The sequence below is a fragment of the Cyprinodon tularosa genome, unplaced genomic scaffold (assembly GCF_016077235.1).
Source record: "Cyprinodon tularosa strain WSP-4 unplaced genomic scaffold, ASM1607723v1 ctg46, whole genome shotgun sequence".
NCBI classification, from domain to species: Eukaryota; Metazoa; Chordata; class Actinopteri; order Cyprinodontiformes; family Cyprinodontidae; genus Cyprinodon; species Cyprinodon tularosa.
The window spans coordinates 2,578,862-2,597,594 of NW_024039185.1; the positions used below are offsets into that span (position 1 = coordinate 2,578,862).

The following is an 18,733-nucleotide window of genomic DNA, read 5'->3' on the forward strand; positions in this document are numbered from 1 at the left end:
CATAAAACATTTCAGATTTTAAAGAGACAGTGTCCCTAACAACATCCTCAGCACTCGACTTTATTCTCCCCAAGAAACGTGAAAATGTTTTGAAAATAGAAGGTTTTATTTCTTTGTACAAATTACAACTTTGTACTTTAACAACTCTATAATTCTAGCACAGTTTTAAATATTTTCTGCTCATTTGCGGGTATAATTATAATAATTATAATAATAGAATAATAACAGCTGGCAGATGAGACAAGCCATAATTTAAATTATAAAAGCATTCTTTCACAATAAAAATATTCATATTATATTGAATATTGAATATTATATTGAATATACATATTAAATATATATCAGTACCATTAATCTAACATTATTAGTTTGTCATTAAGTGCAATAAATCCTAGTGCAGGGCTGGGAGTTGATTCATCTTTTGTCAACGTAAATTTTTGAGAGCGGTGGCGTTGACATATATATGGTCGTTCTCATATACGTTTTCCTCCTGTGTCTCAGGAAGCTGCAGGCTGTCCATGATGCACTGGTGCAGGAAGACATACTGGGACTGAAAAAAGGACATTTAGAAAAGGTTTTAAACGTTTCAAATGCAATTTTTTTTGCAGATTTTTTTTTCTCACATATACACAGCAAAAAAAATAAATAAGTAATTTTTTTCTTAATTTAATTGCATTTTTCTTAAATTGAGGAGGTAAGTAAGATGCTTTACCAATGGAACAAGACAATTTATATTTAAAATAAGAAAAACTGTTGCATCGTATTGCATATTCCCTAATTATCTTATTTTAAGAAGAAAAAAAACAATTCCATTGGCAGATCATGTTATTCACCTACTCAAATTAAGGGTAAATACCCTTATAATAGAAACTTTTAGATATTTCTAAATCGTTTTTGCAGTGTACAGAATTTAAGACGTAAGGAGGATTTAAGCCAACCCTTTTTACAGAAATGTCACATTTCAGACAAAAAAAAAAAGGCTCTGAGGCTCACTTTTATTTGACCTAGTGAAAAGTTTATGCAATACTTATGCACTTCAGTTAAGCTGTAGAGTTACTCTGTTTTATTGTAAAAACTGAATACAAATAAGCATGAAGGCGTAAATACATATAGAAAACAATTTGGAACAAACAGCTAGTTGACAAGCGTTAGCTTTACCTCTGTCTGCACCATATGTGATCGATGCCGCCTCATCTTTTCAACAAAGCCTTTGATGCCAACCTTCTCTTCTCGCTGAAGCTGCTGAAGCAGAACGTCCAGGGCGATAATGGTGCCCGTCCTCCCTACGCCAGCACTGAAAGAAAGGCAAGACAACATTGCATAAATGTTATATTGAAATAGTCCCTATTGCTTTTATTGTAATCTAATCTCATTTAAGCATGAGCTCTTTCTGTATTAAACACAAAGAAAATATGATCAATAAAAGGAAAAAACATGAAAACACCTTAGAAATGCTTTTTCCATATTTCCATATTTCATCAGACATTTCTTTAAAAATAATTTGTGTCTTATTTCCTCTATACTAGGCTTCCTCTGCTGAATATTAATCGACCATAAGAGTAAAATGATGCAGACCAGTAACACTTTAATGGCTATCTCTGCTATTTATATATATCTGCAGATGTGGCCTGTTGTTTATGTAAAATTCTTCTTTTTTTACTCATTCTGTTTTGTTTATTTTCAGCCGGCAAAGCTAGTGTCAGAAAGTTACTCTTAACTGCAGTCAACTGTAGCGCTACACGTGAACTTCCATAGTATGACTAAAAATCTTGGTCCATCTTTGATTTTTTTCCAGTTCCTTTTTTTACTCAAAATAAATCTGCAAGTATTGCAGGTTTCAAGTTCATGCTATTTCTCCTTTATTTACTCTATCTTCAGCTCCCAATTTTAATGTATCAGTCATGAAAAACTAATTCAAAGTTGTCAGCATTTATATCTAGATTGGTTCACCTAAAATAATATGTTACTACAACCGATTTATGTATTTTAAAACCTTGTTTATTTTGTTGTACCTGCAGTGAACCACAGTTGGTGCTTTACTCCCTTCACTTTCTATGTGCTGTCTCATGAGTCTCCTGAAACGGATCAGCACTTCTGTGCTCGTAGGTACTCCATGGTCAGGCCAGGCAGTGAAGTGGAAGTGTTTCACTGTACGTTGCTCTGGGTCGTTACTCTGCATTAAAAGGGTTAAACACAGTTAAAATGTTAAAAATAGCACCATATCTCTTCTATAGCCAATAGAAATTCCTAATTCCCATGTAAACATTGTACAAAGCAGCACGTAAGAATGTGAGGAATAGTTCATGGTGGTTTCGGTGGGGAGGTAATAAGCAGTCGACATCTTATCTGGAGAATGAAGCAATCTAAGCAACTCCGTTTGGAGAAGTGGGAGAAAAACCCTGGAGCTGAACTGACACTATTTCATTCTCAAAAAGTGGAAAAATAATTCCATGCTTCCAAATTTATTCTGAAGACTTTTGGTCTAAAAAATACTTTCTAAGATAAAAAATTACTTAAATCCCAAAAAGTAATGCTCATTTAAGTTTAAAGGGATATTTATGGATTCTTGAAGCAGGGTTCTGTTAAAGAAGTTAGGCGTACATGGCTGATTATAGATCAGTAACTGTACTAACAACAATCCTTTGTGAAATATGCGCTGAGAAGGGAACCTTACTAATTTCTAAGCCAGTAGCTGACTCTGGTTGAATATAAATGTCTTCTAAGTAAATTGTTGCAGCCTGAAAGCCTATTTTTATTTCAGATGTTTTACATATTTTTTGCTCTATTTATTAGTGAAGTGCTTTTGTGTGTATTGCCTATAGCAAGACCACAAAACTGGGTGTAAGACAATGAGCATGCATGCAGTGATTTAACATGGAAGCAGTGCCCAACACATGTGCAACAAAAATTGAGGAAAAGTCCAAGACCTAGAGTGAAAAAGCACAAAAAAAAAATGTTGGTCACCAAAAGGTATGAGACACTGTGCAGCATGTTTTAGGTGCTCCCTACCTCCATGCAACTGAGTTAAATAAATGGCTGATTTATTTAACTAAACTATTTAATCTAGCAGCGCTGAAGCAGAGACACATCCAAAACATGCAGGACAGTGGGCTCTGAGGACCAGGGTTGAAGATCTCTGGTACCTTGTGGACGCTGAACCAGTCTGTTGTGGTAAAGAGAAAGCACCTAAAATGAGCTTTCTCAGCATGGTGGCTGGGCTCTCCCCTACAGATAGGGTGAGGAGCTTTACCTTCCAGGAGAGGCTTGGAGTATAGCCGCTTCTCTGCAGGTTTTTTTTATTTTTCTTTACATGAATATATGTTTTTTTTTTTTTTTTTTTTTTTTTTTATATCATAAGCATGACTTGGCCCCTTTAAGAGAGAAAATACCTAACAAAAAAGTAAGGCAGTGCAAAAATCCATTGTCACATTGTTTACATAAACCGCTGCAATATTTCCACCTTTATTGCTCTTTGTTTGTTCTCTTTTAATCACTGTTTAAAGATTATACAATAGCTTTCAAATTAACAGCCATATATTATATTACTCTAACAGGTCAATTAGATCTGGGCTATTGATTAACCACTGCCTTTAACCTCTTACATTGACATTAAACAAATGAACTATCCCTTTCTGAGAAAGCGGTTTTATTATTGTCAAAAAAAAATTTATTCAATAAATCATCTAAGTGAATAATCGAAACTTTATTATTTTGCAAGAGGACTTTTACATGGAATAAGACTGCTGGTGGGACATAGTATTAACACTTCATTGTAAATAGGTTTAGACTCGCAGAATGACTCTAACCGTGGTGTGAGGCTAGGAAAGTGCGAACCCGTTAACCTGCTTTATGATTTAAAAATATCTGCTAGTTAATTAACTAACTAGGCTCCTAGCATTAGTCTCTTTGAGATAATCTTCTTCTCCACACTGAGATGCATCTTCCACTGACTGCCATCACCAAACAATCCATTTCAACAAACAAAAACAATCAACTTTTTTATCATTCTATATTCCTTCATAAATTTTTCTTTCTCATACTTTGTAAGAGTTGTATTGGAAGAGTTATTTACATGTTTCAGTGTAAACTCCCTCTGGATCCAGTTGGATTCCTTTTCCTCAGACTTTTTGGAGACCGTCAGTTCTCCGTATCGACACTGCTTTCTGTCTTCAGGCCAGTATTGTTCACACTTGGTCTACAATAAGAAAGCACAAACAAATCTGACAATCACCGTGGCTGTTCTCTTCTTGCCACAAGCTCAGAGAAAAACCACATGTCATCTTTTAAGCTAAAGTTAAGTAGAGAAGTTAAAGCTTCACATTTTTTTTCTTCCATTTCAGGTTTACACTTCCTTAAAATATAATTATACAGCATAAAAAAAGACAAACTTACCCGTCCTGCTTCAATGCAATTGGTAACCATGACAATTCTCCTCACTTTTTGTTCCCAAACCATCCTCCAGAAATCATTGACTGTGGAGGGCAGAGGACCCTGTGTGGCAATGTACTCTTTGTTGCTGTTGTAACCCTGAAAAAAAATATTAGGTAGACAATTAGGGCCTTTTTTCATGGCCTACACAGTTCAGGTTTAAAATGACCATTTAGGTCATCTTGTTATTTAATCTGGAAGATCTCTATAAGAGTCACGTCACACCAAGCATTTTGAACTTCTACTTTACGGTCTAAGTCTATTATCACTTAATCAATCTTCTGCTAACATCCTGAGTAACTTTTTACAACCAACAATGCAGAACCACTAAAGATAAAGTTTTTTTTTGACGACTGTCGGTAATATGGTAATGATTCAAACAAGGAAATATGTCCAGGAAAATGTAAGCTTATAGACAGAGCAGATAATCATAGGAAAAATGAAGGGTTAAGCCACACCTGTATATGTGACTCAATACCTGGTAAAGAGGGTGTGTAAATACAATAAACAAACAAATATCATATTTGTCTGGTTGATCATTAAAGGATGAAAGAGAGGATTTTATAAGACGCTTGAACTGTTTTATGAACAAAGATGCAAAGAGGAGACGATGAGAGCAGGCAGCAGAGAGGAGGAGGGCGACTGCTATAACACTATAAAAAGAGTAAGAGGAAGTTACCAGAAAAGCTCTATAGTTTAAGCCCAGTTTATCACAGTTCAAAGTCTAACACATGGCCTTGTGAAAGAAAAAGCTAAAGCTTTAGCTTTAATTTGAACTTTTACATTGATAACTTTTTATATCATTCAAAATGTTGAATTTCACGCCAAAGCTCTGCACCTTTAAATGTTGATTATTTTATCTAACAGTTTAAATTTAAACTGGAAGATGATTGATATGTAATGGTGTGTTGGCTTAATGTAAATCAGAAACAGAGCTGAATGATATTTGTTTGAAGTGTTTATTACTTTATGACTTTGTATTTATTCTGACAACTTCCTCCTTTGCTGTTTTTTACTTTTTTATGACTGTGTGCCATGTCAATCTTGGTTTTGCAAAGTTTTTCTGAATAGTGATGGGACATGAGTGGTGTGAACTTTGAGTAAACTGTTTTGATCATCAGAAAATTATCTTCCTCTGTTTTACAGCTGATTAGAAAATCAAAAGAACAAGAAAATGGAAAATTAAAAAAGACAGTTACCAACTGATTAATGCATCAGATCGATAAAAGGGAAATTTAAAATCATCACTAGCAGAACTAGGATTCAAGCATCAGTGATCAACATCACTAAAGCTGCTTCCTTTGAGCTAACTTAGTAACAATGCATGAACAAAATTTTTTTTAACACCCATAATTTGCATTAAATAGCCTAAAATTTCTAATTGAAGGGGATCTTTGTGCATTTTGTTGAACAGATTAATTCTTCTATTTGCACACTTGATGCAATGCTTGCAACTTTGAATCCTAACCCCTGATCTTTTACAAAACTTCATTTTTAAATAAAGATCTTATATGATGGAGCAACACAAAGTAATGTATCATTCTGGTGGAAGTGAAAAGATCTGACCTCAACATTGTTACAAATAAAAATCATATTTAGCATTATGATAATTGTCATACTTACAGGTAGGTAGTTAGCATTTATGTAGTCTGAAGTAACATTTGAACCAACAAGTTTCACACGACTCCAATCATCTAGCAAGAGAATGAAAAAAAAAATATTTAGAAAATAATAAAAATTACCACAAAAGCCTCAGTTTGACTCCATTACTAATAAACCGCATAGACCAACAGGAACATGAAGGACTTACAAGGAAGGATGTTGGTGAATCTGTTCTTCGCTTTATTTTCTGGCACAGTGGCTGCATTGCGAGTTTGGTCAATGCCAACAGAAGCAAGGGACTAAGTGGAAGTGGAAAATAACATCTCATGAAATAAAGCAAGGGCTAAATGATAAAATGTAGCCTTATAAAATGATAGAAATGTCATTAAGAAATGTAAAGGGAGAAATTAATCTTTATGAAGGAATTGTTCACCTCATATTCTTGACTGAAACCTCTGTTTTCATCTAATTCCAGCTGATGGAAGTGGTCTGGGAACTGATCCAAAGGAATGGCTCTGAAACAAAATAGTAGACATGCTGTGTTTAACTCTGATGAGAGGAAAATTTTACTACAGAGATTGTATTCAGTTATTTGGAGATAAGAAACCTCAGACTCACTTTGCCTTTGAATCTGACTTTTGGGATCCAGAAAGAAAGGATTTCTTTCTTCTATCAAAATAAAAAATGGTGCTTAGTTGATTCAATCACCTCTGTTGTTGAATTTTAATTGCAAAATTCCATTGTAATTCGATGAAAGAAGATGCACCTACCGGATCAAATCTGGTCTTTTACGGACGATAAATACGATCAAACAGATCAGAACAACAAATAGCAGCACACCAACCAATGATCCTGCAATGACTCCTGAAAGGATCAATCCATTAGCTTAGCTAAATAATTCCTTCATAGAGTAAAAACTTAAAATATACTTTTTTTAAATACTAAATAAAATAATAAAATACTAAAGCTCACCTCTGTTATCAGTCGAACAGAAAAAAACTGATGGTTCAGATCGTCTGATAACATTTTCTGCCTCCAGCTGTGAAACCAAAGAGACTTCATATCTTTTGGCGGGTTGAAGTCCCTTTACAATGAGTCCAGTTTTAATAACAGTTTCATTTATTGTTAAAGTTTTTTTATTTATTGTAACTTCCACACCAGTCAGCACACCATCGAGTGGTTTCATGTTAATCTTAGCACCATAACCAGAGGCCCAGTAGCTACAGTCAGCAGTTACTGAAGGAGGAACTGAGGATGAAAGAATCATAAAGCTTATCAAAATATAAAGCACAAAAAGTTAATAAATTTATCAGAATATCTGAATATATTCAGCTGCAAATTATGCACAAGGGTCCGAAAACAAAATGCATTCATAGTACTGATAAATTAAAACATGTTCAAATTAAGAACTTTTATGTATATAAAATATGTCAAATACTTCTTTAAACTAAAAATGTGGGCCATAAAAAATGTTAATATGATAATTTGGAGTTAACCCTTTTCTGTTGTAGAAAATATGTCAAAGAAAGAGTAAGAGTTGTACTTACTGATGGGTATTTTGATGCTACACTGAGTAAGATCTGTGGATGCCAGGTTATATTTAAGAGAAATTTCATATGTTGCACCAGGATAGAGGCCAGTAAATGACACGTTTTTCCCTTCTGGACTGTCATGCGTGTTAGAATTATAGGAGGCAGTTGCTTTAGTAAACAGGCCTTCAACTGTTCCTTTGATTGATGAATTCGTAACATGCCAGGTTACACTATTACAGTTGATTTCTGAAATTTAAAGGAAAATAATATTTTAAATAGGTTTGATTTTATGCATTTAACAAAACAGTATTAACTCACATTAGACACAGGCCATGCATTTCTATTACTTTGTTTTCTTTTTTTGCATAAAATCAGTTTTTAAAAGTCTTTAGAGGTAGAGGCGGGTTTACTTACTAGTCACTGTGTCACCACGGTAAGGAGTGCTCAGGACTCCAGAGAAGATGGTGGTGATGATGAATGAATACTTTGTTCCAGGCTTCAGATTAGTGACTGAATATGATACAATATCATGAACATTTTGATTAATTTCCATATCCTTGTCATTAACAGTTAGCGTGTAATTCCATTCTTTATTTTGATTATGCCACTGTAGAGTGACCCTGTCCTCAAAGCGCTCTGTAACGTTGACTGAGGAAACCTGACTGGGAACTGAGGAAAAGAAAAAAAGACAGAAACATAATTTTTAATTACCTGCAGTGATAAAAATGAAAAGTAAGTTTAGACACTGTATTAGTAAGGAGTTCTGGTTTTATTGTGCCCTATCAATTAAAAATGATTCACAATACATAAGAATAAATAAAGTACCTAGCTTTTTTTTTTTTTTTTTTTTTACAATCCTTAAGAATAAATATTAGTATTTGTAAACCTGACCCTGTATTCTCTGTGGGGATTCCATATGACATAATATCTTACCAGTAGGTACAGTTATATCTCCCATTACCTCCTGTATGATCAAACACACTGATGAGAAGGAAACCATACAGTAGCATTCTTCCCACTCTACAGGTGTGAGAAAGTGTGTGTAACATTTTTTAATTATGTAACAGTTATTGTCCTTTTATTAAAGGAAACTGTGTACTCCTGGATGTTTTTACTCCTTTCCACTGCAGAGTTATACTGGTCTCAGTCTGTCCAGCTGACTTTAACCCTGCTGGGTTCTCAGTTTTTTTAGTGAGAACTTTTCCTTAATTTGAAACTTTTACTTCGGCTCTATCTATATGATCTAAACTGATTATTATAAACAAACAACAGTCCTCTTACCAGTGACTGCAGTGATGATTTTTCCTCTGCTTCTGGTATAACCAAACAAAGTGAAGAGAGTGAAGCTGTATCTAGTGCCACTGGTCAGATCTGGGACTGTGTATTTTCCATTTCCTTCAGAGTGAGTTATGTTAACCTCAGTTCCATTGTAGGAAAGGGTGTAACTGTTGATGTCCCTCACTTTGGTCCTTCAGCTTCCCTACTTTCACTTAAATGTTGTTTATGTTCACTAAGGTACTGCAATAATAATTAATTCCTTCTTGTCTTGTTTCTATGTTTTTTTCTATTATTTTCTTTTACATATGAACCATTTTCACTAGTCTTTTCCCTACTTTGAAAGTTATTTGTGTCATATTTCAGCTGTATCTATATTGTCTATAATTATTACAATATTAAAAGAATTAACAGAAAGAGCACCATATATAGATGCCATTGTAAAATAATTTTTGCAAGGAGGGTGTCCTTAAGTAATATAAATAGTTTTTGTAATGTTTAAAAGTAGAAAATAGGTATTAAATGATCTGAAGAAAGAATTTTGCAGAGATTTGAGAAAATATTTCAATAAATGTTTTTCACAACACATTTTTGGGTTGTCCTTTTTATATAAAAAATCGCACCTAAGTACTATTATGAACACAGAGACAACAATCATCTTACTAGTGACTGCAGTGATGTTTTTTCCTCTGCTTCTGGCATAATCAAACACAGTGTAGAGAGTGAAGCTGTATCTAGTGCCACTGGTCAGACGTGGGACTGTGTATTTTCCATTTCCTTCAGTGTTAGTTATGTTAACATCCTTTCCATTGTAGGAAAGGGTATAATCTTTGATGTCCCCCACTTTGGTCCACTGCAGAGTTATGCTGGTTTCAGTTTGGTTGATATGTTGAAATGTTTCAGTGTCAGAAGGAGCTACACAAGAATGAGAAGAAATATTAACAAAATGTTATACTGCCCTGGAAAAAATATTAGACCACCCTTCCTTCTTTTTTCATTTTATATTTTAGGTCATATTGCATTTAGAACGAAAATAAACTAAATAAATAAAAAAACAATGATGTTCTAATAGATGTTCTAATGCTACACTGCACTTCATGTCAGAAGGCCACATGCAGATTTAACTCATACAAGTTTACAAAAAAGCTTTATTTAATTATTACATACTTTTCATATAAAGAAGAAAAATCTAACCAAAGAAAACAAACATCTTAATAAAGGTTGAGTAACTGAGGTAGAGATTTAAAGTACTGAAACTAATCTCGCTAACAAGACGAGTTTAAAGAAAGAGCTCCAAATATTTATTGATATCATTGTAAAGGTGCTCGTAATGAGGGTGTCCTTAAGTGATATAAATTATTTTTGTAATGTTTACTAGTAGAAAATAGATATAAGATTATCTGAAGACAGAATTTTGCAAAGAGATTGGAAACAACATTACAATAGATATATTTCACAACACATATTTGAGTTGTTATTTTTTGAGGTTTATTATGATTTATTTTTGACAATCATCTTACCAGTGACTGCCTTGATGCTTCTTCCTGTGCTTTCAGCATAATCAAACACATTGTAGAGAGTGAAGCTGTATGTAGTGCCACTGGTCAGATGTGGGACTATGACGGTGTAAATTCCATTGTCTTCAGAGTAAGTTTCATCAACCTTTGTTTCATCGTTTTTAAGAGTATAATTGTTGATGTCCCCCACTTTGGTCCACTGCAGAGTTATGCTGGTTTCAGTTTGGTCGATATGTTTAAACTCTTTAGCATCAGAAGGAGCTACACAAGAATGAGAGGAAATATATATAAAAAAAAATGTTTTACTGCCCTTTCTTCTTTTTTTCAATGTATTTCATTTCAGTAATGTTGAAAATAAAGGAACCAACGATGGTCGAATCTTTTTTCCACCACTATACTGCACCTTGTAACATGTTAGAGGGCTATTATCACATACAAGTTAACAATAAATCTTTATTTGATTATCAAAATTAGTTCTCAATATAATGTGGAAAACATTTAAACACAGAAAACAAACATTTTAGTAACAGGCTGATTTGACGAGTGGAGATTTAATTTAACGAAACTAATCACACTTATTAAACTTTGAGACATTTTATACTGCCATGAAAAAAATATTAGACTGCCCTTGTTCCTGTTTTCATTATAAATTTTGGGTAATATTGCATTTAGAACCAGTTATATATATTAAAAAAAACAATGTTCTAATTGTGTTTTTTCTACTGCTATACTGCACTTCTAAACATGGCAGAAGGCTAGATGAAGATTTAACTTGTTTACGATAAAGCGATATTTAATTACTATGTTTTGCTTTATAATATGCAGACAAATCTAAACCAAAAAAAAAATAAACATGTTAATAAGGGTTGAGTAACTGAGGTAGTATTTAATGTAATGAAACTAATCACACTTGTTTGATTTAAGGCAAGTGAAAAGAAGTAGCCCCAAATATGTATTGATGACATTTTATTGTGGTTTTCTACGGAAGCCAATAGTGGTCATACTCAACTTTTTTTTCCTTTGCCTTCTTGAGATAATGAAATAACTATCTCGTTGTCACTGTTAAACATAAATTTTTTTGTGGAGATAACAAGTTAATTATCTTGTTATTACGAGAAAACAGTCATTGATTTTTCGAGATAACGAGATGATTAACCTGTATGAGTAATTAATGGCCAACAGCCCTGATTCCCAGTCCATCCATGCCTGCGGTGCCCGTAGTTGTACAGTGCGGTACCGCGTGTGAACAGATAATCCGTTTTTTAGTTACTTTTTCTTTTTCACTCATTGTCAGGTGAAGGTGAATGATTGGATTGGATGGAATATAGTAGAAACAATTCTGACTGTTTTTTAATGAAAATCTTTAATCTGGACGCATTTTGGGGGTTAATGCATCTTATACCTGTTACAGGCGTAACACCGGGGCTGTTCAGAAAACACCCGGTGACAGAATGCCGGTGCTAGGGTGCTGGAGGCATAGGTTTAATTGCTTATGAATCAGAAGTGGAAGCAAATCATCAAATCAGCAATGTCGTCTCATTACCCAAAAGCTAAACATAGGATTATATACAGAACTACACATAGGCTGCCATGACTTATAAATCCTCCCCTGCTGTTGTGATATTGAAGTTTTAACACACCAGTCATTTCGTTATCACAAGAAAACGGCTTTTGTTATCTTTAGATAATGAGAAAATTAACTAGTTTTATGGAGAACACCACCAAGAAAAATGAATGGAAGGAAACGAACGCTCTTGGCTTCTGTACTAAGAGCCCGGAGGCATAGGTCTAATCGGTTATGAATCAGAAGTGGAAGCTTATCATCAAACCAACAACGTTGTCTTGTTACCTAAAAGTTAAACACAGGATTATTTGCAGAATTACACATAGGCTGCCATGATTTACGCATATAAATCATCTTCCCGTTTTGTGGTATTGAAGGATCTAATCAGCTTTAACACACACCAATTATCTCGTTATGACAAGAAAACGGCTTTTGTTAATATGAGATAATGAGAAAATGTACTCGTTTTCTCGAGAAAACCACCTTGAAAAAGAATCAGAGGGACACGGCATGCTCTAGGGTTCCATAGATGCAATGAGGATGTTCTTAAGAGACATAAATAATTTCTGTATCTTTACAAGTAGAAACGAGTTATAAAATTATCTGAAGACAGAATTTTGCAAAGAGATTTGAGACAACAATACAATAGATATATTTCACAACACATATTTGAGGTGCTATTTTTTTAGGTTTATTATTATATTATTATTATTATTTCTAAATAAGCACAAAATATTTCAACTTAAGAGTCTAAATTAACTTGGCAGACTTTGTATAGACTGTGCCTATGGAGCATTATTACTGTATGAACAAACAGACAACAATAATCTTACCAGTGACTGCAGTGATGCTAATTCCTTTGCTTTCAGCATAATCAAACACATTGTAGAGAGTGAAGCTGTATGTAGTGCCACTGGTCAGATGTGGGACTATGACGGTGAAAATTCCATTGTCTTCAGAGTAACTTTCATCAACCTTTGTTCCATCGTTTTCAAGAGTATAATTCTTGATGTCCCCTACTTTGGTCCACTGCAGAGTTATGCTGGTTTCAGTTTGGTTGATATGTTTAAACTCTTTAGCATCAGAAGGAGCTACACAAGAATGAGAGGAAATATTAAAAAAAAATGTTATACTGCCCTTTCTTCTTTTTTTCAATGTATTTCATTTCAGTAATGTTGAAAATAAAGGAACCAACGATGGTCGAATCTTTTTTCCACCACTATACTGCACCTTGTAACATGTTAGAGGGCTATTATCTCATACAAGTTAACAATAAATCTTTATTTGATTATCAAAATTTGTTCTCAATATAATGTGGAAAACATCTAAACACAGAAAACAAACATTTTAGTAACAGGCTGATTTGACGAGTGGAGATTTAATTTAACGAAACTAATCACACTTATTAAACTTTGAGACATTTTATACTGCCATGAAAAAAATATTAGACTGCCCTTGTTCCTGTTTTCATTATAAATTTTGGGTAATATTGCATTTAGAACCAGTTATATATATTAAAAAAAACAATGTTCTAATTGTGTTTTTTCTACTGCTATACTGCACTTCTAAACATGGCAGAAGGCTAGATGAAGATTTAACTTGTTTACGATAAAGCGATATTTAATTACTATGTTATGCTTTATAATATGCAGACAAATCTAAACCAAAAAAAAAATAAACATGTTAATAAGGGTTGAGTAACTGAGGTAGTATTTAATGTAATGAAACTAATCACACTTGTTTGATTTAAGGCAAGTGAAAAGAAGTAGCCCCAAATATGTATTGATGACATTTTATTGTGGTTTTCTACGGAAGCCAATAGTGGTCATACTCAACTTTTTTTTCCTTTGCCTTCTTGAGATAATGAAATAACTATCTCGTTGTCACTGTTAAACCATAAATTTTTTTTGTGGAGATAACAAGTTAATTATCTTGTTATTACGAGAAAACAGTTATTGATTTTTCGAGATAACGAGATGATTAACCTGTATGAGTAATTAATGGCCAACAGCCCTGATTCCCAGTCCATCCATGCCTGCGGTGCCCGTAGTTGTACAGTGCGGTACCGCGTGTGAACAGATAATCCGTTTTTTAGTTACTTTTTCTTTTTCACTCATTGTCAGGTGAAGGTGAATGATTGGATTGGATGGAATATAGTAGAAACAATTCTGACTGTTTTTTAATGAAAATCTTTAATCTGGACGCATTTTGGGGGTTAATGCATCTTATACCTGTTACAGGCGTAACACCGGGGCTGTTCAGAAAACACCCGGTGACAGAATGCCGGTGCTAGGGTGCTGGAGGCATAGGTTTAATTGCTTATGAATCAGAAGTGGAAGCAAATCATCAAATCAGCAATGTCGTCTCATTACCCAAAAGCTAAACATAGGATTATATACAGAACTACACATAGGCTGCCATGACTTATAAATCCTCCCCTGCTGTTGTGATATTGAAGTTTTAACACACCAGTCATTTCATTATCACAAGAAAACAGCTTTCGTTATCTTTAGATAATAAGAAAATTAACTAGTTTTATGGAGAACACCACCAAGAAAAATGAATGGAAGGAAACGAACGCTCTTGGCTTCTGTACTAAGAGCCCGGAGGCATAGGTCTAATCGGTTATGAATCAGAAGTGGAAGCTTATCATCAAACCAACAACGTTGTCTTGTTACCTAAAAGTTAAACACAGGATTATTTGCAGAATTACACATAGGCTGCCATGATTTACGCTTATAAATCATCTTCCCGTTTTGTGGTATTGAAGGATCTAATCAGCTTTAACACACACCAATTATCTCGTTATGACAAGAAAACGGCTTTTGTTAATATGAGATAATGAGAAAATGTACTCGTTTTCTCGAGAAAACCACCTTGAAAAAGAATCAGAGGGACACGGCATGCTCTAGGGTTCCATAGATGCAATGAGGATGTTCTTAAGAGACATAAATAATTTCTGTATCTTTACAAGTAGAAACGAGTTATAAAATTATCTGAAGACAGATTTTGCAAAGAGATTTGAGACAACAATACAATAGATATATTTCACAACACATATTTGAGGTGCTATTTTTTTAGGTTTATTATTATATTATTATTATTATTTCTAAATAAGCACAAAATATTTCAACTTAAGAGTCTAAATTAATATGGCAGAATTTGTATAGACTGTGCCTATGGAGCATTATTACTGTATGAACAAACAGACAACAATCATCTTACCAGTGACTGCAGTGATGCTAATTCCTTTGCTTTCAGCATAATCAAACACATTGTAGAGAGTGAAGCTGTATCTAGTGCCACTGGTCAGATGTGGGACTATGACGGTGAAAATTCCATTGTCTTCAGAGAAACTTTCATCAGCCTTTGTTCCATCGTTTTTTAGAGTATAATTCTTGATGTCCCCTACTTTGGTCCACTGCAGAGTTATGCTGGTTTCAGTTTGGTTGATATGTTTAAACTCTTTAGCATCAGAAGGAGCTACACGAGAATGAGAAGAAACATTAACACAATCACATTTTGTTGTTGTAAGATTGATTATGAAAAATTAACAATAAAATTAAAATCCTTCCTTCCTTCCTTCCTTCCTTCCTTCCTTCCTTCCTTCCTTCCTTCCTTCCTTCCTTCCTTCCTTCCTTCCTTACTTACTTACTTACTTACTTACTTACTTACTTACTTACTTACTTACTTACTTAACAATGTAAATATCAAGAAAAAAAGGTGTAAACAGAAACATTTTCCAACTGAAAGAATAAGTGATATAATTAAACAGTCCTTCAATATCAGCTAACATCAGACAACAGATATATTATATATTACTACATGTCATTCAATTGTTGAATTGACTTTTACTGGTAGAAATAATTTTAAAAATAAAGGATTAAATGTTTGCCTCTGGTTCTGATATTTCTTATCAAATTAAAAGAGTCTTTCATGTCACTTAAACATTTCATTTATTGCATTTCATCATTTAAATAAAATCTCCTACTACTATAAAAATAGCTTTCTCAATTTAAGTGATTTGAATTATGTCAGAACCCCACAGTGTTTCGTGTGAAAATATTAATATAAACTTATTTTAAAAATGTAATCAAAACTCTCAATCTCTATAAATCAGGTTGCAAAGAAAATCTTCTGAACATTCTTAGATCCTTACAATCTGTCTTGATACATATGAGCACCAAAAGATCACCTACCTGTCACAGCAGTGAATGAATATCCAGAGCTGCTGATTCCATGTAACACGGTATAAAGAATAAAACTGTATCTTGTTCCAGCAGTCAGACCAGAGACCACATAGTTTACTATATCATCAGCAGTGCCAGTTACATCTATAGCATCACCACCATTCATCTTCAGTCTGTATGTCAGGATGTTATCCACTTTGTCCCACTCTAAAGTTATACTGCTTTCATTCTGTCTCACCATATTTACTTGTCTTACATCTGCAGGGTTGGCTGTTAAAAAAGCAGATAATGTCATATAAGAGAAAGCATTTTAATTATTGAGCTATTATTGTTTTTTCAAAAAAGGAAAGATAAATCTGCAGTTCATACTAACCAGGTTTTATTGTTGTTGTTACCCTAGGAGTAGTTTCCACCCTTATTGTCAGTTCTGTCTTATTTGTTGTATCTAGTTCTGACATGTTATTACAGTCTGCTACAATCTGAAACAGGATTAAAACTTCATCATTACACAAACTGTTACTTTTTATGATTAAAAAAACAACACTAAAGAAATTTGTTTATAAAATATTTACTGTTAACTTGCAGATTGTTGGGTCCATATTTAATATCAATGTAATTTCTGCTCTACCTTAGCATTTGTTATGTGACATAGGATAATGTATGTGCAACAGTCCTTAGACATTTTAAGCCCTTAAACATTAAAAAAATACAGAAATCATGAGAGGATGTCAAATTTAAACTTTAATTACGAGATTATTTCGTAATGACTCATATTAACAAATATAAATAACAATCAATAGAAAAATGTGAGCTAGAACTCCTCTGTTAAAAGCAATAAGGAAAGAAAACAAACCTTTTGATGTTATTTCTTAACGTATGTCTTTATTTCTCTTTAAAGCAAGTAGTTATAAATGACATCACCCGTTTGAGATTGATTCATATCTCACAAACTGAGAAAATCCTTTATTTCTAAGTTATAAAATGTTTTTTCTTGGTGCTGCTTTCTGTCTGTACTGACTTTTTAAACAGCTTCTCTTTGGACATCAGTTCAGCGATGACTATCATGAGCTCGGCCTTAAATGTGGTTTTCCTTTGTTGAGGTTTTGCTTTCTGAGCAAAGCTTTACTATCCGACCATAGTTTACGTTGAAATGAAAAAGTACTTACCCAAAGCAGGCTGAATGAGACACACAGCAACAGGAGGTCCAATTTGAATTTGAATGATAAAAGCTTCATCTTTGTTATTGATTCTTAACCTACATACATGCTATCAACACAAAGACACCTTTCTGCTCTCAGATAAACCTCGGCTGTCTGCTTCCAATATGGCCCACCTCATTTGTTGACAAAAATAATAAATATCCTAAGCTTAAGGCTGAATCAGTCCGGCAAAAAAAATCCAGTGTTGTTTACTTTTAATTCCTAACCATGTCCTCCTTCTGTAACCTCTGGCCCCTTCGCTTACTCACAAGTGACAAAGTAAGTAACTACTTCTCCTTTTTGAACCTGTATGAAGACAGAGACCTTTGCCCCGCCTGTTACTTCCTTATTAACGGTCATTGTGCAGCTTGTCAAAGGTGCTCTGATCAAGGCACTGTCCCTGTTTTCAATATTTATTAGTGCTGATTGCTTTATATCCTCTTTAACTACCCAGTTCCAGCTTGTGACTAGCTGAGCACTTTTATCTGGTGTAATTAAGGAAAACAGGCTTTTCCTGGATTTTACAAATGTGGATTTTTACTGTACATTTGTCACATATATATTTTCTTTTTCATTTTTTTAGCTGATTTTACCAAAGATTTTGACTGCTGTTTTATATCTGGTCACAGTTTTGGCACGTTGTGATTTTTATGACATCCTTGCGGTAAGGAGCTATAAGGAACTTCAAATGAAAATATGAGTGAGGAGCAAAAGTCAAACCACGCGTTGTTGTACTGTGCTATCAGCTGGGCTTTATAAAAGGTTTGACAAGTAAAACATGGTTGTTCAAAGGGGAAACTTATGTAAGGAATTCCATTCCTACAAGTTAATTGTACTAGTTCATTAATAGGTTCAGTACTCATGTTAAATTACAGCATTAAATGACAGGGAAGATGCTACATGCATAACAATAATGTCATGAAAGGTTTTTGTTGGTTGTTTTGCTCTACTGGTTCCAGTTTCTCAGACTCTCCACCAGAGGGCATCCTGGAGGCTTGTTGCTGGGCTGGATCCTCCTGCTGCCCCGCCTCTGGTGCAGCACATTAGATCATTTACCTTCCCAAGCAGTTTAAGAAGAGCAGGATGCCAGTCATTTTTTCCCCTGAGTGTTTCCTGTCACTGATAAATTCCAAGCCACTTATTGCCTTACTTATTTCCATTGAGTTTTCCCTTTAGGGATTGTGTAGAGATTTTTCAGAGTAGATTCTCTAAGCATTTGAACTAGGGCTGCAACTATGATTATTTTGCAAATCAGTTAATCTGTGGATTATTTATTCCATTAATAATCGGATAGCCAAAGTTTGCTTAATGAAGATTTTTTACAAAATTAAACCAGGTTGAAACTAAAACTTTTTCATCTGAGGAGTTCTGAATAGAGCACACATTACATGACAGACAACGTTTTTTTTTTTTAATCTTAAATGCA

At 34.0% G+C, this 18,733-nt stretch overlaps 1 protein-coding gene across 1 annotated transcript; it reads right to left on the reverse strand.

Annotated features, from left to right (window-relative positions):
- Nucleotides 1-87: 87 nt before the first annotated feature.
- Nucleotides 88-17,446, reverse strand: LOC119793817 (receptor-type tyrosine-protein phosphatase H-like). The gene is made up of 22 exons (XM_038301092.1): nucleotides 17,413-17,446; nucleotides 17,275-17,357; nucleotides 16,482-16,587; nucleotides 16,118-16,378; nucleotides 15,144-15,401; nucleotides 12,752-13,009; nucleotides 10,358-10,615; nucleotides 9,501-9,752; nucleotides 8,844-9,023; nucleotides 7,977-8,231; nucleotides 7,578-7,808; nucleotides 7,003-7,278; nucleotides 6,801-6,894; nucleotides 6,649-6,699; nucleotides 6,464-6,545; nucleotides 6,239-6,329; nucleotides 6,052-6,122; nucleotides 4,393-4,527; nucleotides 4,073-4,195; nucleotides 2,013-2,173; nucleotides 1,159-1,294; nucleotides 88-550 (listed from the first exon to the last, which is right to left on the reverse strand). The coding sequence occupies exons 1-22, from the start codon at nucleotides 17,444-17,446 to the stop codon at nucleotides 425-427; spliced, it is 3,522 nt and encodes a 1,173-aa protein (XP_038157020.1). The 3' UTR covers nucleotides 88-424.
- Nucleotides 17,447-18,733: the final 1,287 nt, after the last annotated feature.

Coding starts and splice junctions, on each gene's coding strand:
- LOC119793817 (XM_038301092.1), bottom strand. CDS start 17,446: ATGAGGTGGGCCATATTGGAAGCAGACAGCCGAG. Junction 16,588..17,274: donor TCTCATTCAGCCTGCTTTGG/GTAAGTACTTTT, acceptor ATCCTGTTTCAG/ATTGTAGCAGACTGTAATAA. Junction 6,700..6,800: donor AAAAGACCAGATTTGATCCG/GTAGGTGCATCT, acceptor TTATTTTGATAG/AAGAAAGAAATCCTTTCTTT.